Source organism: Colobus angolensis, unplaced genomic scaffold (genome assembly GCF_000951035.1).
Source record: "Colobus angolensis palliatus isolate OR3802 unplaced genomic scaffold, Cang.pa_1.0 Scaffold85, whole genome shotgun sequence".
NCBI lineage: Eukaryota > Metazoa > Chordata > Mammalia > Primates > Cercopithecidae > Colobus > Colobus angolensis.
The window spans coordinates 7,828,791-7,853,441 of NW_012122376.1; the positions used below are offsets into that span (position 1 = coordinate 7,828,791).

General features: G+C 37.2%; 1 protein-coding gene across 1 annotated transcript in view; it reads right to left on the reverse strand.

Moving 5' to 3' along the window:
- Positions 1–24,651, reverse strand: part of WDR11 (WD repeat domain 11) — a 63,112-nt gene that overhangs the window by 1,924 nt on the left and 36,537 nt on the right. The window contains exons 14-28 of the mRNA XM_011930254.1: positions 22,565–22,673; positions 20,387–20,511; positions 19,491–19,638; positions 17,122–17,228; positions 16,605–16,719; positions 15,714–15,885; positions 7,727–7,835; positions 6,726–6,788; positions 5,451–5,516; positions 4,540–4,717; positions 3,567–3,662; positions 2,892–3,057; positions 2,283–2,380; positions 1,681–1,826; positions 841–920 (exon numbers count right to left, since the gene is read on the reverse strand). Of these exons, the coding sequence (XP_011785644.1) occupies positions 841–920; positions 1,681–1,826; positions 2,283–2,380; positions 2,892–3,057; positions 3,567–3,662; positions 4,540–4,717; positions 5,451–5,516; positions 6,726–6,788; positions 7,727–7,835; positions 15,714–15,885; positions 16,605–16,719; positions 17,122–17,228; positions 19,491–19,638; positions 20,387–20,511; positions 22,565–22,673 (1,778 nt within the window). The remainder of the gene's footprint in view (positions 1–840; positions 921–1,680; positions 1,827–2,282; positions 2,381–2,891; positions 3,058–3,566; positions 3,663–4,539; positions 4,718–5,450; positions 5,517–6,725; positions 6,789–7,726; positions 7,836–15,713; positions 15,886–16,604; positions 16,720–17,121; positions 17,229–19,490; positions 19,639–20,386; positions 20,512–22,564; positions 22,674–24,651) is intronic.

Consider the following 24,651-nt stretch of genomic DNA (forward strand, 5'->3'; position numbering starts at 1 on the left):
AATTTGCTCTCATTTCTACATGGCAGCTACTTGGTTCTCTCTCTCTTTCTCCCTCTTTCTCTCTCTGTGTTTATATATATATATATATATATATATAAACACAGAGAGAGAAAGAGGGAGAAAGAGAGAGAGAACCAAGTAGCTGCCATGTAGAAATGAGAGCAAATTTAAGAATTGGAAGCAAAGTGCAGTGAGCAGCAGCAGGGCCACACAAGCACTGGCCCAAGTTCATTCTTTTCTGGTCCTGGGAGTTGCATTCTCAAGTTTACTCTTTTCAAAGAAACCAGTGTTGCTCAAGTGACATTTAGAAGAAATAAAATGTTCCGGCTGATGGGTAGATCATGGTGGCCGGCCTGAGCAACACCCCTCTTTAAGTGCTGTATTTTGTACCACAGCATATTGTCATTAGAGGTGATCGTGGGAGTCTTTTTTAGTTATTCCAGTTTATTTTTTCTAGATAAATACGTAAGATGTATTCCATGGAATGCCTGGTCTGGAAAAAGTACTATCTAAAAGTACCAGGTCCTTCTACCTGTTCCCCAAATCATTCCTTCATCTTCTTTTGAAGTTCAAACAAGGCTTGGGGGCCCTGTCCTCTATAGTCCTTCCTGCCTCCCTCCATTCTAGTCAAAGCTGACACCTATGGTGCAGCCACCTTCTTTTCTGATTCTTTGTCCTCTAATTTCTCCCTCTTTCCTGACTTTGGTGAATCAGAAAATCAGAACATGGATCTTTCACAATATAATATAGTTCCTGTCCAGGCAGCACAACTAAGGGAAATTCCAAAACCCATGCATGTCACTTTCTTCCTCGTCACTATAAAAACCTTGCAAAGGATATCTGTGTCCTCAGTGACTTCAAATGCTCCATACTTGAGGCAAGCTTCCACAAATAAGGCCGCTCTATCAAAGTATCTCATGCTGCTCAACAGAACAAAACAAGAGTTATGCTTTGTGATTTATGTCACTGGTGGGCAGCACCACTGAAGGGTGTATTTCTGTATAAAGACATTTACACATTTTCCCTGGAAACCTGCGTACTACATTAAGATACAAGCACTTTTCTAAGCCCTGGTTTATTTAAAAAAGGAGGGAAGAATACTCACATCTCCAAACCCAAGCTTTTTAAAATTAATACTTTAAAAAATTGTGAAATAATTTAAATACCAAAAAATCTAGAGATGACAAGTGCCCATGTACCCAGCGTCCAGAGTTGACAAGTAATCTTTTGTCATATTTCCTTAATCTACCTCCCTTAGTTTTGAATAAACGAAATGCTCCACAATTAGTGATGGTTGTTCCTCTTCCAGATTTTCAGACAGGATATCTCCACCTCACCATGCCTTCTGTCACCTCTCCCCCTGCTCTCTGGGCCTCCTCTCAGTTGCTCTAGTCAAAGCTGAATGGACCCCAATTCTCTGAAGACTTTTAAATTCCTTTTTACTAGGTGCCTGTTAGGTTTGATCTGCATATTAGCAGGAAACTATCATAGCTCCCAGACCAAATGAAGACGTAATGAACATGGACAGTTCCACTCTCCTTTGGGTTTTTTGACAAACCTGAAATGTATATTTCTCCTTTCACTTCACACATTAGTACCATCACCTGCTAGAACCACGAGAGAACATGAAGTGACTGCTCACGGGCAGTCCTGAGCAGCCCATGTGAACTCTCGGTTTACCTGTGAAGCGTCTCTGCCACGCTGAAAAAGCAGCCCAGAGAGAGGAGGACCAGGAGAGCCTTTGATTTCTGATTGACTTGTGGAGAACAAAGGTGGTCAACCCACCGCTTTAAAACATCGGCACACTCCTCAGGATTCAAACGGACCTGAGAAAGACGCCCGTGTTAACAACAAAAACATCCTGCGCTTATAAAGAAAAAATAATAATTCAGTTAAAGTGAGATCTGTTCCTATGAAACACAGGCTAGGCTCTGCTTGACTAGAACACTGCCCTGAAGCTGCTGCATACCCTGAATGATGCTAAGTCTGTGCCTACGGGACCCAGGGCCTGGCTATACCTCTGGACTGTAGTTCAGGCTCAGACTCTGGGAGGAAGAGGAGGCAGCTGCTTTTACTTAATTGCTACCAATGCAAGATCCATTTTTAAATAAGTAATGCAATTTACACTTATAAAGAATAGGAAAAGGATGAAGGTTGCAAGAAAATATTTGCAAAGCAGCTTTGCAGGCCAAAAAATGTTTCTAAGTCATAAGTCCAAAGTTCAGGACGGAACTTTCTGTCCCAAATGTTGAGGGCACCTACTGAAACTTGGAACAACCTACTTTCGCCAGCCATGCAGCCCGATTCCACTCGCCGTACGTCTGCAGGTAGCGACAGGCATCTGCAGCCTTGTCTATCAGACAGAGCAACTGAACGCCCTCTGAAAGACAAAAGCACATCCCCTCAAGTGATATTGCAGCTCTTTCTTTGAGAAGTCATTAAATAGTTAAATCCCCATTTGACCTTATTTAGTCTTAGTCTTGTCCATTTTATACCTACTGAAGACAGGCTTGATTTAAATTTTGAAACATAATATTAAGGGTTTTACTGTTATTACTCAAGTAACCAGGGTAGGAAGCACAGTACAGTCTGGAGAATAAGTAGGGAAAGCATAGTTCTCTCACAGGTTTTACTGTTCTGGTTTGCCTAGGATTGTTGGATTTATGCCTATTATCTCAGCAATTATTAATAGTGCCCCCTTTCACTCTGAAAAGTGTAAACAATTAATTCTGGTTTAGACAATTATAGTCATCTGATTTATAGGTAGCCCTAATTCTTCTTTTTCTTCAGCATATGTAAAAAAGAAAGAAATGTCCCTACTAATCAAATACTTTGCTGGGAACAAGGTCTCATTTTTCAGAGAGATGACAAATACATCAAGTGTGCCTTACCTGCCAGTTTGCCATTGGCAATCATATTCGTCGCCACCAACTTAATGGTGCTCTGAGAGGGGCCTGACGAGGTGACAGTAGTGACTAAACAGGCTTTCAGTGAATCACAGTAATAATGCTGGTTATCTGCACTTGTTTCCAACAGCAACTGCACAGCTCTGTCTGTCTAGTAAGAGAAATGGTTTTTCTAATTACGAGAACATTTTCCTCCAACATAACTTTTTAAAATTCATAATGTGGAAAACTAAAGGAAAATACTCATTTTCAAAAAATGCAATTGAATATTTTGTTTACAAATACAAAAATCAGACAGAGGTGCTACACTACCATTTTGAGACAAACATAAAGCCAGAGTCTGGTGTATCTAGGTGCTCGAGTAATTGCCTATTTTAGCTTTGCACCAGTCAATTCAGACACAAAAACAAAACAAAACAAATAGGTGGGCTCCACTGGACATTACGGAAGTCTAAATTACAAGCTGGCTAACCATATGCTTTTACTTTCTTACGAGGTTTATTGGTATTATTTTGAAAGAAAGCCTGAACTGTCCATAGGGAAGGAGGTACATTCAAGGGGAAAATACTATGAGATATATACATACAGATATATTGCTCTGAAATACTAATTAACTAGCAATTTAATGAAGCATGTAAAGAGTTATAAAAACTCACATACTTGACCCAAAAGTAGAAGCTGGTCTGTACATTTCCTTGTATGATCATAAGTTGACCGTTTTACTTCCTGTAGATTAACCCTTTCTAGCTGAAATTTCTAGAATTGGGAAAAAAAAGAAAAATTAAGCCTGGATTATAAGAGTCTGGAATTATTTAAATTTTACTGTACTTAATAAGATCATTTTAATAAACTACTTTGACTTTTCAGGTTAATAATCAACTTTACAGCATTCCAAACATTTAATAAGAATTTGAAAAGAAAAAATGTTGATAGATATTATTACTTGAATGCATACCTGCCTGCCTACAGAAACTGATGCTTAAATAGAGCTGGATAAAAAACCTATGTGCACTGAAGTATTCTGCAGGAGGTTAAAGAAATTATGATGCGAACAGCAAATTCAAATCAAGTGTATAAAGTATTTGTTATTTAGAGAAAATTAATGACAATTAAAATGAAGCTAACTTAAAAATGTAAGACAAATTAAACAAGACTGTTTGATAATAAAATTTTAATGCTTAGTAAAAAACTCAGTAATTGCCTATGAGCTTTTCAAATCCTGAATCAGGCTTTTTTTAATGCAAATGTACCAAGGGCTTCCTTCCTTTCCTTCCTTTCTTTCCTTCTCTCCCTCCCTCCCTCTCTCCCTCCCCTCCCCTCCCCTCCTTTCTTTTTTTTTTCTTATTTTTTTTTTTTCAGACAGAGTCTTGCTCTGTTGCCCAGGCTGGAATGCAGTGGCACGATCTCAGCTCACTGCAACCTCCACCTCCCGGGTTCAAGTGATTCTCCTGCTTCAGCCTCCTGAGTAGCTGGGACTACAGGCACGTGCCACCACACCCAGCTAATTTTCAAGGGCTTATTTCTATTACTGAACAGTAACTTAGTTTGAAAGTTTCCCAAGTTTAAGATATTGACAAAGATATAAGTAATCAAGATGACATCTCTAAAGGTTTTGCTATGTGAAGCAGACTACCTGAAAGTAGGCATTTTCGCAGAGCACATCATAGCATATATCCAGTGGGTTGCTTAGTTTGTCTCGAGGAGCAGCTTCTTTAGGAGCTGTTGTGCTGGCTGACTTTTCCTGGGATAAGCTGTGCAGGTAGTGAGCAGCAACAGTCCAGAAGTGCAGCTCTGATTCGTCACCATAGAGCCTGGCAAGGATGAAGCAACGTTTCGACTGCACTTACAGCACACCTGGCCTGCATGGCTTGCTACAGTAGACTGAAGGATGGAGGGGAGTGTTGTCACATGTCCACTGGGATACTGGCATGGGGCCTGGCAGGGTGAAAGGGGAGGCAGCAAGTTCTCCAGCTCTGCTACTGGGCCTCCAACAATACAGGGACCTGACTTCACAGGACCCCTTCAGACCCCAACATCTTTCCGTTCTGTGTTAAGAACAATTGTTTACCTGGTTTGCCATTAGCACACCTTTCAATGTGGGCCACTGATTCACATTAGGAAGAAGTTCCTCTGGGATAACTGGCTAGATAAGGTACGAAAGTAATGTGCTATTTATTCTGTAGGGAGAGGAGTCTTTTTTTACAAGTGACAAACTCTACTGTAAGTCAGGATATAGAGGTTGTTGCTTCTAAATATAATTTATTGTTATATTTAAATATATGCAGTTTGTATCTGATATTTTAAAACACATATTTTAAAAAGCTGTAGGAGGGAGTGCTTTCCAGAGAGAAGGCCTAGATCTCACATTTAAAATGCAATTTGATTTTTTCCCGATTTGTTATTACTATTATCAAAATTATTTTAAGTTAAATCTAAAGGATGAACTGATACATTTTTCTAAAATCTAAGTGTTTGTAACTAAAAACCCTTTAAAAAAACGAGTTGACTTGAAATCCTTATACAGAATACATCAAACAATATTACCTTGAAACAAGCAGGCACCTCTGCAAGAGAGTGAATTCTGGATCAAGCAACAGTTTCTTTATCTCACTGCGGAAGGAATCCGGACAAAAGTAAGACAAAAGTTTTCAATCAAACAATAAAGCATGGGGGTTGATCAATATACTCTTGAAATGACAAATTCCAGTCAAATAACATGTGTAGAATTTACACAAGACAAGGTACTTTACCATGACACTGAAATCATAAAAGTTGAAGGGGGCTGAGAGTGTTCTCAAGGCTTGGAGAAGTAGCAGCTTTTGGCCACCACGGGGAGCTGCAGCGCTCTCATTTCTGGTTTATAGGCTTACAACAGTTTTTGAAAGTATCAGCTGCCTAACTACTGGAACAAGAATGCCATTGTTGACAAAGTCATTTTGCTAATCATCAAGAACAGTAAATACTTTAAAGAAGTATTCTTTAAATTACATTACATTCGTAATTAAATTAGGAATAAATTACATTCGTAATTTATTCTGAAACTATTCCAAAAATAAAGTATCTAAGGAAGAATGGTTAGTGCTTTTATAAATTCATGTTTCTAAAATAGTCAAATACTGAATATTCACAAATCAGGCAGGAAAATATTCTTTAAATCTATAGTTTCCCATCTAAACATAAATGTTAATCTTTGCATAGAAAAAACTAATTATTTTGAATTTTCCATCAATAAAATCTCGTATGTTTAATTTGTTAAATACTGTAATTATATGTAACAGATTCTAGACTGCAAAAATGTGTTATGCTTTCCCGAAGAACTCCCTGTAGGCCCATTATTTTTTCCTTTCTTATTCCCAGCACATTCTGTTAAATGCCCTTGGCTCTAGGGAGCACATTCATTTCTTAGCCAGACTTGTGCACACCAGCACCTGACACAGAGAACTCATTTTAGAAGTGGGAAGCAGACCCAGAATCACCCTGCGATTCGTCTCCCACTGGGAGGCTTCATGGACGTTTGCAGTAGAGGCAGGCTGAGCTACAAGGACGCTCACACTATGCATCTAGTCCTGACCTGATGCAAGACCAGAGCAGCTGGGGCTCAGGAACTTGGTGAAGACAGATGCTCTCTCACTGTAACTACTGAGTAAGTACTTTTTCTGCAAAACACAGACTCTAAAGGGAAGCAGACCTCTGTAAACAGAACTGTCTCTTCTTGGGTCACTAATATTTTCTAAAATGTAACTTATTTTAATTTTGAAAAGTTGAATTATATTTTTCTTTCTCATATTCCTATTTTTTAATAAAACATGGAGTGCTTACTTAGACAATGAATTCAACTGTTCTTGGAGGAGATTCTTTATTTCTTCATTTTCTGGATAGTCACTGTAAAGAAAAGATTTTGAATGAGTTCATTACAGTCACTGTAAAGAAAAGATTTTGAATGAGTTCATTATCTCTTCACTTAAAACCATGTATTTCTTCACCTCAAAAAAGTTGTGTTAATATAGAGATAATCTTCTTTGTAGTTCTTGGTTAAAAACCTGGTGATAGACCAAAATAACAAAAATCTACTCAGGACCCCACCAATCAACTTTAATATCTGCTTGTATCTTATTGAGTCAAAAACAACAAAATGAGTAAAGAAAGTCTCCTTGGCTTTCAAGAAACCAGGAAATTTATTAGCAGGCTTTAAAATCTATCAGGTTTGATTCCTTTTAATGAAGAACTTAGCAATGACTAAAGGAATCTGCTCATTCACTAAACTCTGCAGAATAAATATTCTGAGGAGACAGTGCTTGGAGAACAGACACTTCCTGGCATTATTTTTAAATCCCCCATCCGTGCTGCACGTGGCAGGAGTTCAGTAATATTTGTGAATTTAATTAATAATCACTAATAGTTTCTGTGAATATTTTTTTGCAATGAGGCAAATATTGAGATTTATAAGACACAGTATACCCCTGAAGCTAATGATGCTGCTTTTAAAAAGAATGTGCCTGGCTCCAAATTCCCCTGGCTTCCATTGCCCTCTTCACATGCATCCTTTTCATCATCATGACACATCCATGTTCAGACCATAAGACAAGCACACAGCCACCTGAGAGCAATACATGCCCTCACAGCTCCTCACTGACCCACACTTCCACAAAGGTCCCTGAGAACCCAGAGGCAGCCCGGCAATTCTGTAGTGTCTCTGCCTTCTCTTGGCTTTAAAGGCTCCGTTCCCTTTAAATGCTGGAGTACAGACCATGGCTGACTTTCATGGGTGTCCTTCAACCCCAAGTAAATTATGAAAGACAAAGAAAAATGAACAAACTTACACATGAGAAATGTCCAAAGAATACTGTCCATTCCAAGGCTGGTGTAATAAGAAGGCTTTCAAGGCAAGGGATGCCCTTGGAACAAGGAGATAGGGGCACCACACAGGCTCTAGATAACAAAGAAAGGTTTTTAAAAATAAAATGAAGTTTTATATTACAATGAAGCGTCAGCTGTAAATCATTTACAGAGTAGTCAGCAGAGAGCAACAGGTAAATCTGGAACAACTGAGACAGTATATTCAATGTAGTCACTGCTTAGAAACATAAGCCAAGAGCAGAGAGTCTCTGCATTCAAATCTGATTAACATTCTTCTTTCCCCCCTCTTTTTTAAAAATTTTATTTTATTTTAAAGACAAAGTCTTGCTCTGTCACCCAGGCTGGAGTGCAATGGCGAGATCTCGGCTCACTGCAACCTCCGCCTGCTGGGTTCAAGCGATTCTCCTGCCTCAGCCTCCCAAGTAGCTGGGATTACAGGCACCCGCCACCATGCCTGGCTAATTTTTGCATTTTTAGTAGAGATGGGGTTTCACCATGTTGTCCAGGTTGGTCTTGAACTCCTGAGCTTGGGCAATCTGCACACCTTGACCTTCCAAAGTTCTGGGATTACAGGCATGAGCCACCACGACCGGCCTTCTTTTCCCTTTTTAAATTTAAGTATCCTGTGTGGTATACAACTCTGGTACTACTTGAATAAAGGATTCAATGAAATGACTCAACAAATAACAATAAAGTTCATTATTTTTAAATATTAAAAATAAATATATTTACCTGTATGTGCCTTTTGTACTTTTGTTTTTCTGAGACTATTCAATTAACATGGCCTATCAACCTTGAGTATGTCACTGAAGGCATCAGGCCACCTGTGATCACTAGCATTCCCAGGTCTCACTTATAATGGCAGCCCTTGAACACAGGGGCTATCTTCTTAGACCCTAGGCCCTAGCATCCCCCACATCCAGCAGCTGGCTTACTTAGAACACTAACAAACAAGATTTGCCTAGTTGTCAACATGTTTCAGTGCAAAGAAGCAGAAGACCTAAAGGCTGCAATGCCCAGCAGCTCTGCTTTGACCACCCTATACTCTACAGGAGTCGACCTTAGCTCTAAATTTCTAGGGGTGCCTTGGCTGTTACAACTCAGCCTTATTACCAACTCCCCTTCAGAATCCTGCACAGGCTTTATCCATGGATCCCTTGAATAGATACAATTATGTAAAATGACACAAACTTATAACAGCTAAATAGCGTTGGCTTATTTAAGTGACTGTATTTGTCCGTTTTCATGCTGCTGTAAAGAACTACCTGAGACCAGGTAATTTATAAAGAAAAGAGGTTTAATTGACTCACAGTTCCGTATGGCTGGGGAGGCAAACTTACAATCATGGCAGGTGAAGGGAAGCAAGACACATCTTACATGGCAGCAGGAGAGAGAGAGAGGGGGCAAGTGCCACATCTTTAAGCCATCAGATCTCCTGAGAACTCACTCACTATTATAAGAACAGTAAGGGCGAAATCTGCCACCATGATCCAATCACCCCACCCAGCTGCCTCCCCTGACCTGTGGGGATTACAATTTGACATGAGATTTGGGTGGAGGCACAGAGCCAAATCCTATCAGTGATCCACATCAACTTTAGACTGTGCAATTATCCAGTATTATATCCAATATGATAGTCACTTAAAATACGGCTAGTATAAAGAAATGAATGTCTTATTTAATTTAAACTTAAAAAGTGATTATTGATTCAGTCATTGAATAACTTTTAAGTATGTTTGAAACAACTTGAATGCATTACTAGTTTTCAACTGAAAATTTCATAAAATCTAAATAGAGCTTGACTGTTTCTGCTGAAAATTTGTCCTCTAAATTTAGAGGGCAATTCAAGTTATTTTACAATAAATGTAAAATACTCACTGAATTTTGAAGAATGAATACTTTAAAAAAAGTAAAATGTCTCACTAGTAACTTTTAATACTGATTATATGTTGAAATAAAACTTTGGCTATATTGGCTTAAATAACATTTTAATTAAAATAAATTTCATTTCTTTTTTCTTAAATGTGGATACTAGAATTTAAATTTACATATGTGGCTCACATTATGTTTCTAATGGAAAGCTCTGCTTTCGAAAACTTCATTCTATGTAGTTAAATAAAAATTAAATTACACATAAAATATTTTATGTGGACTTTTCCATTTAAAAGCCAGAAAGTGATTGGAAATATTTTTAATAATGCTTTTTTCACACCCAAGAATTTTAACATTGATTCAGTAAAATCACTTAAAATGCAGTCCAAATTCAAAAGTCCCTCGTTATTCCCCAAATGTCCTGAGAGCTGTATTAGTTTTAAAAATCTGGGGCCCAGTCAAGGCTGGTACACTGCATTGTCATGTCTCTTTAGTCTACTCCAATTTAGAATGCTCCTCCTCCCTTTTGGCTTTGGCCTTACATGACCTTTTCATTTTTGGAGTCCTGGTCAGCAGCTGTGGAGAATGCCCTACGTTCTAACTTCTCTGTTTTCTGATTATCAGACTCAGGTTAAACATTTTTGGCAGAGTCTGAACAAAGGATGTTGTGTACTTTTCACTGCATTGCACCAGAAGGAACATGTTAGCTGTCTGGTTACAGGAAACACTAACTCTGATCATCTAGATAAGGGGTATTCACCAGAACTTTCTTATCAGGGCACCTTCCTCCCATATAATTAATTAGTAAGTAACATGTGGGGGAAATACTGTCAGATTGCATTTCCTATTCTCAAACATCCTTTTACTCAGTGATCTGACATCCACAAGTGATCCTTGCTTGAATTAATTATTTTATCAGGGGCTGCAAACTGCTGACTTTCTAATCTTATTATTTCTGCATTTGTCAGCTGGCATTCTTCTGTCCACCTGAGCTTTTGCTTCTTGCCTACTTCCCCTTTCCTTACTGTGACTATTACTATGGAGTGAGGGTTTCTTTGGTATTCTGCACTTACATCAATACCACCATTAGTTTACATGATGCTCAGACTACCCCCAATTTGACAGGAGAAGCCTCTTATGTCAGGTCCTCCTCGGTTTTTCAATTCCTTACTTGAGTTCTGGCACCACACAAGATGCCCCAGACCCATCAAGCACTTTTTGTGCCTCTGTCCTGAAATAAACTTTTTGTCCAAGAACCTCTGGCTCCTTTTAGCCTGGAAACGGAATTTACAAAGTAAAATCTGGGTGCTACGTGGGCTCACTGCCATTGAGTGTCATTGCAAGAAAACTCTCTGTGAGCAGAGCCAGGGAATATACATGTTCAAGAAGTCATGATTTTTTATCAATCCAAATCCACCCTTGGAGTGTTTCTTCCCACCACCGCCACTTCACATCTGCATATCCCTTTCTATCAGCACAGACCCTGGTTCCCAAAAACTGCAATTTGGTTACTAATTTTTCCAGACTATAACATGCACAAAACAGCTTCAGAATTACTAGTGCCACTGTCAACTACTCAAGTAAAGTTCAACATTCCTTAGCAATTCTGTCCTTAGAATATAAACCACTAAAGGTATGCAGTGAGTGAGAAGTTCTGTGTTTTAGTTATTTGAACCGTTTGTGTGTGTGTGTGTAGTTACGTTACCAATATTTGTTATACAGTTTGGTTCAAATGCGTCTTGCATTCAATATTAGGGTTTGCTTTCTCTTTCACCCTTGTTTTCACTGTATATTTTGAATATGTAAAATACATATATGGTTCAAAACTTGAAACTATATAACAAATATAGAGAAGTTTCACTGCTATTCCCATAGTCTCCATTTTTCCATCTACATCCTCTAACTATTCTCATTGGTTTCTGGATTATTCTGTGTACGTGTGTGTTAGTAAGCAAACATATGTGTGCATGCACCTATGTATAAAATTCACCTTTGCACACAAGCAGGCTAAACATACTCTTTTACACTTGCATTTTTCACTTACACATATCCTGGATATCACTCCACATCAGGTCATAGAGCTATTCCTCACTATTTCACAGCTGCATAGATTATTCCATTCTGCAGATGTCCCCAAATTTATTCAACCAATCTCCTATGGCTAAGCAGTTAGGCTTTTTCCAAAATTTTGCTATGAATAAATTTCTGTGCATTTTGGTCACAATGTATGAATGTACATCCTAAAATGTATGAATGTACCTCTTAAATTCTAAGCACTGGGACTGCTGGGTAAAAAGGTAAATGTGCATGTAGCTCTGTTAGATATTGCCTGATTCCTTCCTGCAGGGATCTCACTGTGAGCAATGGATGAGAGTGCCTGTTTCCTCACAGCCTTGCCAACACAGCGTATTTTCAAGCTTTTGAATCTGATAGGTAAGAAACGATTTTAATTTGTATTTTTCTCTTTTTAAAATTCTACTTTTTAAATTTCTTTTTCTTCTTTTATCCTTACTAGTAGGAGGTCAAATATTTTTCTTATTATAAATAAAGTTGAGTATCACTTCATATGTTGAAGGGTCATTTGTTTATCTGTTTTTCCCCTCTGTAGACAGTCTGTGACTTGTAAATTACTTTCCCCCAGGTAATCATTGTATTTGGCTTTGCTTATTGAACACTTTATTTTATTCTTATTAAAGCTTTTCCTTTGTTTTGATTTTTTTTTTTTTAATTTCTACTTAGTCATCTTTTCTTTTACATCTGGTCTATAAAGGAAGGATTATATCTTGGAAAAATGAGGCTTATCTAACTACCTTCAGAAGCACTGAACACTTAGCACTGAAAGGGATGCAAGGTGGCTAGCTTACTTACCTTTCTTTCTATTCATCCCTCATAGATGACAATCTATATAATTCTCAAGTCAGCCCCATTCATGTTTTAGATAGTATATGTGTATGTTCTAGGTAGATTCATGTAGTAGTTGTTGGTATTACATCACAGTATGTTTGGAAATGGTAAATGTCAGGGAAAAAAATGAACTATACATAATAATCTTGGAATGGTTCAAGGAAAGTCCTCATGCTGTGTGGTAATTTCTTAATCAATGAACAAATGAAAAGATACAAGAGAATCCACATAGAAAGCAGCATCGAGTGTTTACATCATGCAAGCAAGACAACATTTACCAAGTCTGAGTAAAAGGAGGGAAATATCTTATTTTTAAAAACGAATACATGTTATTTCTCCAAAAGCAAAATATTGTTGACAGCATCCCAGTGAGCATGAACAAACCGAAACTGACCCTTACTACCTCCCTCCCTCAAGTAAATTTAAATCTTTCTTCTGAAGGGTAAAGATCAGCCACGAAAAAGTAATAGGTGATCAATTCACAGCTGGAGAAACTCACCTGCAAGAGCTCATTCACCTCTTAAAATTACACAATTAGAATGCAAAAGCAGTTAGCATCACTGCTGTTTGTCACAGATTCTGCTCCATCTGGGCTAAAGTTATGTGAGGTGTGAATCATAACATCCCGGTTTTTAGCTACCTACATGACAGGAATGTAGAAAACCAGTAACCAAAGAGCCAAGAAGTAAAGCAGTAGAAAAAAGTTACTCACTCCTCCACCACTTGGAAGAGGCAACATTAAGGTGAGCTGGAAGTCTGGGAAGGAAAGGCCCTATTTTGTGATTTTGTTCAGTGTGATTCAATGAGCGGGGAAAAAGAGAGCTAAGGAACACTATTGGTGTTCGGGCAGGACAATTCTTCATTGCACCAGATCGTTGCAGGTTGTTTAGCATCCCTGGACCTCCCCTCATCTGCAAGTCATTGTGAGACGTTTCTGAATGCCCCAAGATTACCGAAAATGACTGTGGAAAGCTGTGGCAGATGAAGAGGAAAGATTTGTGCATAAATTTGATTTCAGAAAGCTTCTTCCTATATATGCTTACTTAGGAAAAATATGTTTAGCAGTGGCCTTTAACACTGGGGAGGAAATTAGGTTGAACAGTCCCTGATATCAAGTCAATACTATTTGAAGGGTGTGGAAACTGCATGATCCTAGAATGCTATTAAACACATCTCATACTCTTACATTCCTTTTAGATGCTGCTAAAAAAAAATATTCAGATTTATTTTGATGGCACTTTATGCCCCTGACAAATTAGGCAGCAGATAAGAAAGGTTCTCCAACTCAAAAACAGAAATTCTAATCTTCTAATTTGACTGCCCTCTTTATTGGAGGAAGAAGTGGCCTATCTAAGCTGCTCTAAAAAATGAACAGATGTGAATCAATATTTTATGATATTCTCTACTTATCAAGGAGAACTGAAGAAAACATAGGAAATACCAATGTCTATGACCTATTTTATTTTCATCCCATGTCAGTAAGCCCCAAATATACTTCTAATTCCTCAGAATAGAAATATACTATATTAAGCTTTTTTCCCCAAGACCAAATCGGCCATGAATCGGGAGGTGAACACACAGATGTCTTTTTCCTCACTTCACATTTATACTACCACAGTTTTCATTCTTTAACATTTATTGAGGGTTGTTCTGAGTTTAAAGCTCAATTTGTGGAATGAATACACAATTGCATTGACCTTTCCTGATTGCTATTTGGATTTTTTTTCTCTTTCTGGCTGAGGCTGTAACATTCAAGATTGAAAAGATTTTAAAAAATATATATATTAGAAAAATTTTAAAAGAAACATGTGATCTAAAATCTGGCCACAGGCTAGATGTTCAAGTATGGTGTTGAACATGGGTTAATATGGTGGACTCCATTTCTGTAGTCAGTTTAAGAACAAGCTACACCTTGACTTTGGAGCTTTTTAGATTCAAATGTTATATTAAAAGTGAAGGAAAATCTCTCCAAACATGTAGACTGCAGTTCCACACTTCTTTACCTAGAATTAGTAACTAATTTTTTTCAAAAACCACCCTTGAAGTTCCTTCAATTTCCTCAATACCTTTAGGTTTCAAATGAATACCAATGCTTGCCCTTTCCTAGGAGGCCATCCTGATGCTTCCCCAGAGCTGGCAAATGACTCAAGGACAGACGTGGGAAAGTAGGTCTTGAATTCTACTTTCACAGTAAGAAGTGGTGGTGCCCAAAAGCAGTGGGCAGGGGTGGGCAGTGACAAACACCAAAGCACACCTAATGTAAGCTAAAGGCAGCCCCACTAACATCAGTAGCAACTCGGTAGGCCTCAAGCATGAGCACAAAGTGAAAAACCGGGTTTTCAAAACCTTACTGTGTCTGAAGTGCCAAATACTGACTCTACAAAAGTTCAGAAAAGTCTCATGAAATTTTCTATGTATCAGCCTGGAGTGTGCACCAAAGTTGTGCTGGGAGAATACTCAGGCAAGAAGTTCCCTCCTCTGCTCCAATTAGGATCAACTATCTTCCAAGGATGAACACTGTATTTCATCAGCCAAAAGCTGCCTTTTAAACTGATAAATGGATGCACTCACAATCATCTCATTCTTTTTTTTTAAGGAGTCACATATGGGGTATATTCTACTAAAACGTTTTTTATTCTGGTAAAAAGCAATATCAAAACAACCATACAAAACAGAGCAAGATACTGCAGTCTCCTAATTTGCTTGACTAGTCATTTTACTAGTCACAGATTGGCATCAAAATTCATAATAACCAGAACACTTTCCAAAGTGACTTTTCAATGATATATGGTTGCAAAAGATGTAAGGCCATTATTTAAAAGCCAGCAGTCTTATCACTAGATTTATGTCCTCTGATGAGTTCGCCTACATTCTGGGTAAGCCATTTTTATAAATGTAAACATCTTTTATCTTGTTAACAAACCAAAGAAAAGAGTCAAAAAAAGGGGCACTTATAAAACCTGAGTTGGGAATAACTGACATCTATAGTTACGAAGACTGCAGCATCTCAGCAGTAAAAACACTCACGCTTCAACTTAATATATTTTCTTAAACTCAGATTCTAAGAAAATAAGACTGAAATGAAACAGAAGCAGCAGCTCTCTCCCCAAAATATAGCAGCTTGTGGCAAAGTAAAGACAGGTTTCAAAGCCCCCCATCATTAGGATTCCATACCGGTTAACTCTTGTTCATCCATTCTAAAGCACGCAGACTTCATAGACATCTCTAGGACTCTGATGCACCCATCATCTGAGGCCAAGATCACTTTATCTGACGTACACCAGTCCACATCCAATATACGAAAGGTCACATTTCTGCCACTTCTTAAACTGCTCACCATCTGAACCTTCAAGAGTGAATTTGGGCATCACTTCCAGACAGAAAAGGAAGATGTTTATTATTCTAGATTAAATGGTCAAGGAAGACAGTCTGTGGCAAAGGCCCAGTGCAAGCTGAGAACTGGGCAGCCTCTGGCAATCTTCCTTCCACAAAGAGGCAGCGTTTTAAAGGTCTCAAAGACAGTGATAATATTAAAAAACAAATAAATTGGCCGGGCGCGGTGGCTCACGCCTATAATCCCAGCACTTTAGGAGGCCGAGGTGGGCAGATCACCTGAGGTCAGGAGTTTGAGACCAGCCTGCCCAACATGGCGAAACCCCGTCTCTACTAAAAATACAAAAAATTAGCCGGGTGTGGTGGTGGGCGCCTTTAATCCCAGCTACTCAGAAGGCTGAGGCAGGAGAATTGCTTAGAACCCGGGAGGCGGAGGTTGTGGTGAGTCGAGATGGCACCATTGCACTCCAGCCTGGGTGACAAGAGTGAAACTCCACTTCAAAATAAAAAATAAAAATAATAAAATAAAATAAATAAATAAATCTTGAATTGTTACCTTTAGAACAGAAATATCCAAGTTTTTGAAAGAAAATAATTTATGAGAAACTTGACAAACTCATTAAGTACTTTTCATTTCTAAATCAGAAAGAAGTTTTTTTTTTTTTTTTTAACAAAGCACAGTTCCTATGGCTAACAATCCATTTACATTTTTTCCTCATGGAGAGGGCCTACCTCTTTAGTATCCCACACTTCAGCTCCATCATTGTACATTGCTATTAATTTTTGATTTCCTTTACCAGGAGCAAAACGAATCTTCCTCACCCAGCTTCGGTGTGTAGGTATTCCTCTGAAGACAAAGAGACAAAAACACCAATACAATGTAGAGTGAGATCTGGTCATCAGAAGGTATGTCTAATGTCTCTCACCATTTCCATTTCTGACAGGTCTGATGATGGGAGAACCCTTTACTTGCTGGGACTGGGGGCCACATCTGACAGAAAGGGCCTGCCCTTTAAGGTCAGCTAAGACTTCTGCAGAAGCCACTTGCAGACAACTATCTCCTAAGAATGACTGGCTCAAGGCCCATCCTCCCAAGTTTAGGTGAAGGGACCCAAGGTTCCAAGCTACACCTCCACGAGTTTACTGATCCTGCTTGCCAAGTCACAAGCCTCTAATGGAATCACATCAAGACGTCATTCTTTTTTTTTTTTTTTAAACAAAATAACAAGATTTCATTCGTGGCTTATACCTGGATACTCTGCCTTTCAAGTCCCAGAAATTTAAATTTCCATCCATATCTCCAAGAACTAACGTATCACCTTTCCAAGCGATGCAGGTAATACTACCCATACTTCCCTAGAAAACAACAGCAACAAACACATATAAATTTCACTATGCCATATAAGACATCATGATAAATAAATATTTTAATAAAACTTAATTTAAAGGGCTGTGCTTTAGTATGCTTTTAGTCATCAAATCCTACAACAGACTTCAGACACTAACAAAGAGCTACACTGCCTATCAATTTCAACTATGAAGAAATAAGAGATTGCAACTTGATAGACATTAAGTAGTTACTGGAACTAGATTTAAAAAGAGGGGATGTCTTTTGAGGAACAAATACCTCAAAACAACAAAAAAAAGGAAATTAAAGTAACAAGAAGAGAGAACTAAAGGGAAGGTTTTCCAGAGAGCTTACTCAAACTTATCTCACACTGCCTTTAAAAGGATAACTAAATCCATTCCAAGGGAAACTTAAAGCTCTTTTATAACTAATTGTGTGGTGATTTTTCTATAGAAAAAAAGGATCCAGAGTTTCACTGATACCTTTTGGAACACTGTGGAATCATGAAGGTGAAGAAATGCTGTTTACTAAAGGCATATGCAGTTTAAATTCATAGAAAGCTTTGCACAGAAGTTACATATAGAAGCACAATATAAGAATGAAATGCTGCTATAATCAATCTAACTTGGAGGAAGAAAGGAATAAGAAAGGAACTTGCAGTTCTAACAGATGCTCAGAGGCGGTATCATGGAGGGCTCAGCAGCCTGGGCTCTGGAGTCAGACTGCCTGGGCTTGAATCCCAGCTTGAAACTGGCATGTGATTTGAGATATGTTTACTTAACCTTTCTGTCTTGGATTTATTGTCAATAAAGAAGTTCCTGTAATTTGAGTTGTTGCTAGTATTAATAAATTTATAAAGGCAAAGGCCTTAAAGCAATGCCTGCCATGCAGTAAACAGTCAATACATGTTAGCTATTAAATAATATTACTGCTATTTATTAAAAGAAATCTTGTTTTTGCATTTATTGTATAATATAAAAATTCAAATGGTATCCATGGTAAAAAGTAAGAAAATTCTAGTGGTTTGAATAATTGACCATTAGTAGACTAGCATACACACTGAATACTGCATAAACTCTGGTAATAGTCAAGAAACCAAACAAAAACTGGATTTAAAAATCAATATTGTAATAAAGTAAATTAATTAAAAAATTTAGTTATATTAAAGAAATGAAATTCTGTATAACATGAAGCAACACTTTAAGATATCTACTTTCCTAACAATATAATAGAATGTTACTTAAGAAGTTGCCTTTGAAGAGACTTCTGAAACTAGGTCATAATAGACTCTGCAACTTCCTTCTTGCTGTCTCAGATCATGTGCTCTAGGAGAGGCCAGTTGTCATGTCATGAAGATACTCAAGCAGTCTTACAGAAAGATGGACATGAGGAAGAACTAAGGTTCCTTGTCAACAGTCAGCATTAATGTGCAATAGCCTTGTGAGTCAGCCATCTTGAAAACGGATCCTTCTGCCCTGTTACACTTCAAAAGACTGTAGCCACAGCCAACATCTAGATTGTAACTTTATGAGACCCCAAAGCCACCTATAAAATTATGGGGGTTGGCATTCTACTAGAGCATTCTATTTTTAGATAGCAATTTAAAATAAATATACATATTTTAAAAAATCCCCTCATGCCTTCATTTAACCATTATAATAGCCTGTATTAGTTAACATAAACATTTTCATGATCCATCTATTAAAAACTATCTATGAGATGCATGCTGACACAAATGATTAATGGCAAAACTTTAGTTACAGATTCCACAAGGCCATAAGAAGGAAATATGTAAGTTAGTAAATGTTAATAATACTATTACACTTACAACCTGATTACTATTATCCAAAAATAATACTAGATTGTAAGTCAAATCCTTCAGGGTAATGCCTGAAATGGAAAGAAGACAGATACTGAAGTCAGACAGGCCTGAGTTTAAAACACTGCTCTGCCATATAAGTAAGCTGGGTAACCTTGGGAAAGTTACTTATTCTCTCTCAGTTTTGTTACAGGTAAAATGGAGATAACTCCTCATGGATTATTATAGGGATAAAAATGAGTAGCACACAGTAAACATTTAATCAAAATAGTTACAGCGTTATTCTCCTGCAGTATTCTCTAGCAGGTTTAATCGAAGATAATATCTCCTTAAGTAAAGTTTATTTACATCAGGCTTTTCTGAAGTTTTCCAACTTAACTATGTCTTCACTGGATATGGAACCAACAAAACAAAATATTCTTGATGAAGATTTAATTAAGGTTGTACTCACATCTGGTGGAATCCGAGCACTATCTTTTACTGAGTTTCCTTCAACAGTGAGATGATAAACTTGGCCGTCATTATCCGTAAATACAAAATGTTCCCGGGCAGAGATGTTCTGACTAAGTTCAGATTTACTTTCTGCCTCCTGCAGCAAGCTTTGGGATGTGAAAAATAAGATAAAGATGTTCCTTTTCCCTAGAGTGATACCCATAATTAATTAACTTGACCAAAGTACAGATGCATTAAGAGGAGGTCCAAAACTATTTTTTGAAAAGTCTGAAACCAATATTTGCCCAAACTAATTTTGGGTAAACACGAATCACTCCTAAACAGTCATAACATCAGAGGAAGTTTACCCTGGACAGAGAAAAATGGTGATCTAAACTTAATACAAGAGAAATAAACTTCATAGAGGTTTTTGCTATAGAACTCTCCTCAACAGAAGGGAGGCTGTACAGTGACCCAACATTATCTCTGAAGCTTTTTATCTGTAAGATTGGCATGGATGGGGATAGTGCACAAATTTAGGATTCCCAATACATTTTCTTTGGTGTGCGTAAATGATAATATGATCTATCTCTATGTCTATGCTATGTTCATTTGAATTTCAGGAACTGAAGTGTATGGAGTAGAAGGGCACTTGGAATGATCACATGTACTAACAGAGGCTGATGGGTGAATATTACTGCATTTGTTATTAGTTACAATAAACAGTATAGTATAATCATAAAAATGATAAAATAAACTTTTTAGTAATCTGGGTATGTACTAAAAGATGAAACTAAGTATGTTCAAAAGCAGAGTCCAACTTACTACCACAGACACCTTTGGATGACACTTGTCAACTTCCCAGACATGATGCTAATAGCACAAATGACAGTGTCAAGAAACACTGTACTGTACCTGATCACAGATGATTCAACAATACTCAGCTCTGTGTCTGAGACTACAGTCTGGCGGGCCATGGCCTCTCGAGTAGCAAGTTGCTTCTTTCTCAGGCTCTTCAAGTTGTGAGATGGTGACCATTCCTGTAAAGCGAAGGCAGACAAACAGAGAAGTGCTAGGTTTCCTTCTGTCAAAGAATCCTCCAGAACAGCTGGGCACACTCACCACTGCTCAGTATCATTTATTATTACTGCACATGAATCCACAATTTGTTCTTTAGATTTTACCTACTTAGAGAAAAGCTGAATGAATGCATTTTAATTAGAGCTTTTATGGCAAACTTCCAAAAGGTCTGACCTTTTGATATATATATATTTTTTTGTATTTTTTAGTAGAGACGGGGTTTCACCATGTTAGCCAGGATGGTCTCGATCTCCTGACCTCGTGATCCGTCCATCTCGGCCTCCCAAAGTGCTGGGATTACAGGCTTGAGCCACCGCGCCCGGCCCCTTTTGATATTTTTAAAAAATTTTACAAAATGAAAATAATGAATTCAACTACAGTATTGCCTATTCTCACCTCCTCCTTCATCTCTTGTGTGCACAGGATAAAACAATCACAATTCTCCAACCAAGGTCCTTTATCATCCATAGATCCCTCGAAAATCACTTGTTTTATTTATATATTCTTTTATATTCTGCCTATTGTAAAACCTTTAGTCCAATATCCTCATATACGTGTAAGTTCTTAACGTGTAGTTATTTCACATGTATTTCTAATTTACATAAACAGTATTGTGTTTATATATATATATGTGTGTGTGTGTATATGTATTTCATCCTGTTTCTTGCTCCTTCCACTGTATTTAAGTCCTCTTCCTCCTGTTTCTGCATGCTACATAACACTCCATGGCTGCATCAGCCAACTGTTAATCTGTCTCCTCTCTCAGTAAAAAACACGCAGATGGTCTCCAAACTCACATCATGATAAAAAACACCACAGTCAACATCCTCGCAAGAGTTCCTTTACAACCAAGAGCTCAGCAGACACAGAGGATGTCTGTGTTTGCCCAAGTGCTGCCAGTGTGCTTTATAGAATGGCTGCATTGGTCTACATTCCTACCAGCAATGCACAAGGATTCCCATACCCTATGTTCCACCCACACTTGACACTACATGGCTTTCCAGTTTTTGTTAGTCTAAAAGGTAGATCCATATCATGGTTTGAACATCTCTGAAAACTGATGAGTCTGAACATTCCTTTATATGGCTTGTTGGCCTTTTAGGTTTCTCTGCCTCTCATTAGCTCTTCACCGACTTTGTTCATTTTTCCACTAGGGTTCCTGCTTTTTTTCACTGTTGATTTGCAGGAGTTTCTAGTAAATGTCTTCTGTATTTAAGTTTGACAATGATATTTTTCATCAAACAGAAAGCATTAATCTTGATTAATTAAATGTATTAAGTTTCTTTTTCTTTTCTTTTTTTCTTTTTGCCTTTTGGTTTGAGCTTCTGATGTCTCCTCAAAAATATTTTTGCATTTTGTTATATTCAATTGTATAGCTTTACATTTTTTACATTTAGGTCTTTAGTGCTGGGACACTCACTTCTATATATGGTATTAAGTAAAGAACAAGTATTTTTCTCCATCAAGTGAGACAGTTTTCCCAACGCCATCTATTACACAGTCCGTCCATCCTCTTTGATTTGTGCTGCTTTACTGTATATTAAGTCCCCAAATATTCATGGGTCTATTTCTGAGCTCTTTATTATGTTGACTCACTTCCTATTCTTGTGCCAATACAATACTGATTTTATTTCCATGGTTTTGTAAGATATATTGATATCAGGTAGGAAGGGCAAACCCCACCCATACCTCCCACATTTACTCCTCTTTATTCAAGGATGACTTAGCTATTTAGGACCTTTATTCTTTCATAAATATTTTACAATATGTTTATCATATTCCTCAAAATATCCAAACGAAATTTCAATTGGAATTGCACTAATATAATATTAGGTTGATCCACCCAAGAAAATAAGAGTTATCTCCATTTATTTAGATCATCTTCTCTGAACACACATTTTTAACAAGAAAATATGACATTGGTAGTAATGATTTTGATTCAAGCTTAAGCAAAACATTCACCACATATATACATACCTAAATAAACTATTTAATTCTTAAACTGTAACTTACCAAAGCAGTTATTGCAGGGAAGTTTTTAGACATTTCTCTAAGAAGGGTACAAGTCCTAACATCCCATAGCTCCAGGGGTTTATCTTTGAATACAACTGCCAAATACTGCCTAAAATAAAGAAAATTGCTAAATAAGCCCCTTTTTGCAAAACTTTCACCATGAATTAGACCAAATAAAAAGTTCAGTAAATTGAAAAACTCAGCTGATGCATTCTAAATATAGACAATTTAAACCACCATTTAGCACCCATGATGAACAGTCCTAAGAAGGTAAAGCTTTAAGATGACCTGTGAGAGAACATACAGTCTCACACAATTGGGCAAGGAGTCCAACTCAGAAGAAAGAGTGACACAGATTCAAACCCTGATGCCGCAACTTACGTTAACCCTCCTTAGGCTCAATTTCTCACATATGACATGGGAATCTCATCATAGACCTCAAAGAATTGATATACAGATTATGGTAGGCATTCAGTGAAAAAATATGTAAAGTTTCTATCATCCTACTACAATTGGTATTCAACGAATGCCACTTTATTCACTTTCTGTTAAGCCTGGAAGAAGTACTGAATGATGTCAATGAGTGCAATTCAACAAACATAATTTGAGCATTGATTACTCAATAAGCATTATGAGGAACTAAAATATTATTCAGCAAATGATGGCTGACATAGAGGAAATGTGGCAAGAGTAGGAAGATCCCTGTACTCCCCGTATGAAAGGACTGAGATTCTTCCACTCAGGACCACCTGTGACTCCCAACAGAAAGTAGAAATTTACAGAAAGATACCTGGCAAAACACCCACATAGTTGGAAGTTAAAAAATACACCTCTGAATGAGATCCCATGGAAATTGTCAAAGCGTATAAAGTGAATTAAAATGAGAACACATTACCATATCAAAAATTGTAGGATACAGGAAAAGTAGTGCTTACATAGCATGAAATCTTTACATTACATTTTAGGGAATCATCTTAATTTAATTATCTAAGTTTCTATTTTAGAAAACTATGCAAAAAAAGAAGAGCATATTTAAGAAGTAAGCAGAAGAACAAAAGATAAGCATGATAGTCAATTAAATTGAAAATGGAAAAATCATAGAGAAGAATCAAATGAACCAAAAGTAGTTTCTAGGAAAAGATCAATAAATAAAATTGGTTGATATAATTTACTGATATTAGGAGTGGGAGAGATAATCACTGATCATAGAGACATGATGAACAAACTTATTTCAATAAATTAATAAACTCAGCAACTTCAACAAAATGGACAGATTACTTGAAAGACACCAATTACCAAAACTCAAAAAAAGGTAGAGAATCTAAATAGTCCTGTATTTATGAAAAAAACTGAATTTGTATTTAAAAACTTTTCCACAAAGAAAATTTTAGGTTCAGATGGGTTGCCTAATGAATTTTTCCTATTTAGTAAGAAATGATATCAATTCTACACAAACTCATTATTCAAAAAAAAGGAGAGAGAATACTTTACAACACATTCTGCAAGGTCAATATTACCCTGATACCAAAACAAAGGATATTACATAAAAATGAGACCAATATCCTTCATGAACATAGATATAAAAACTCTTCATAATATATCAATAAATCAAATCCAGCAATATGTCAAAACAGTAATACATCATGACCAACTAGAGTTTATTCCAGGAATGTCATGTTGGTTTAACATCTGAATATCAATCGATGTAATTCACCATATTAGTGAACTTCAAAACAAAAAGAAAAACAAAATAACACACACACGCCATATGATGATGTCAATGAGTACAGAAAAAGCATTTGACAAATTCAACACCTACTCATGATACAAAGGCTCAGCAAACTAGGAACAAAACTTTTTCAACTAAAGTAAATATACAAAAAATATACAGCTAATATCATACTTAGTGTTGAAAGACTGAATGCTTTCTTCATAAGATCCAGGATTAGAGCAAGATACCTGGCAAAGTTCTAAGTTCTAATCACACTGTACAGGAGGTCCTAATTAGTGCAAGCAAAAAGAAGGCCTATAGATCAAAAAGATGTAAAGGTGTCTTCACTGGCAAACGAGACTGTCTCTATAGAAAA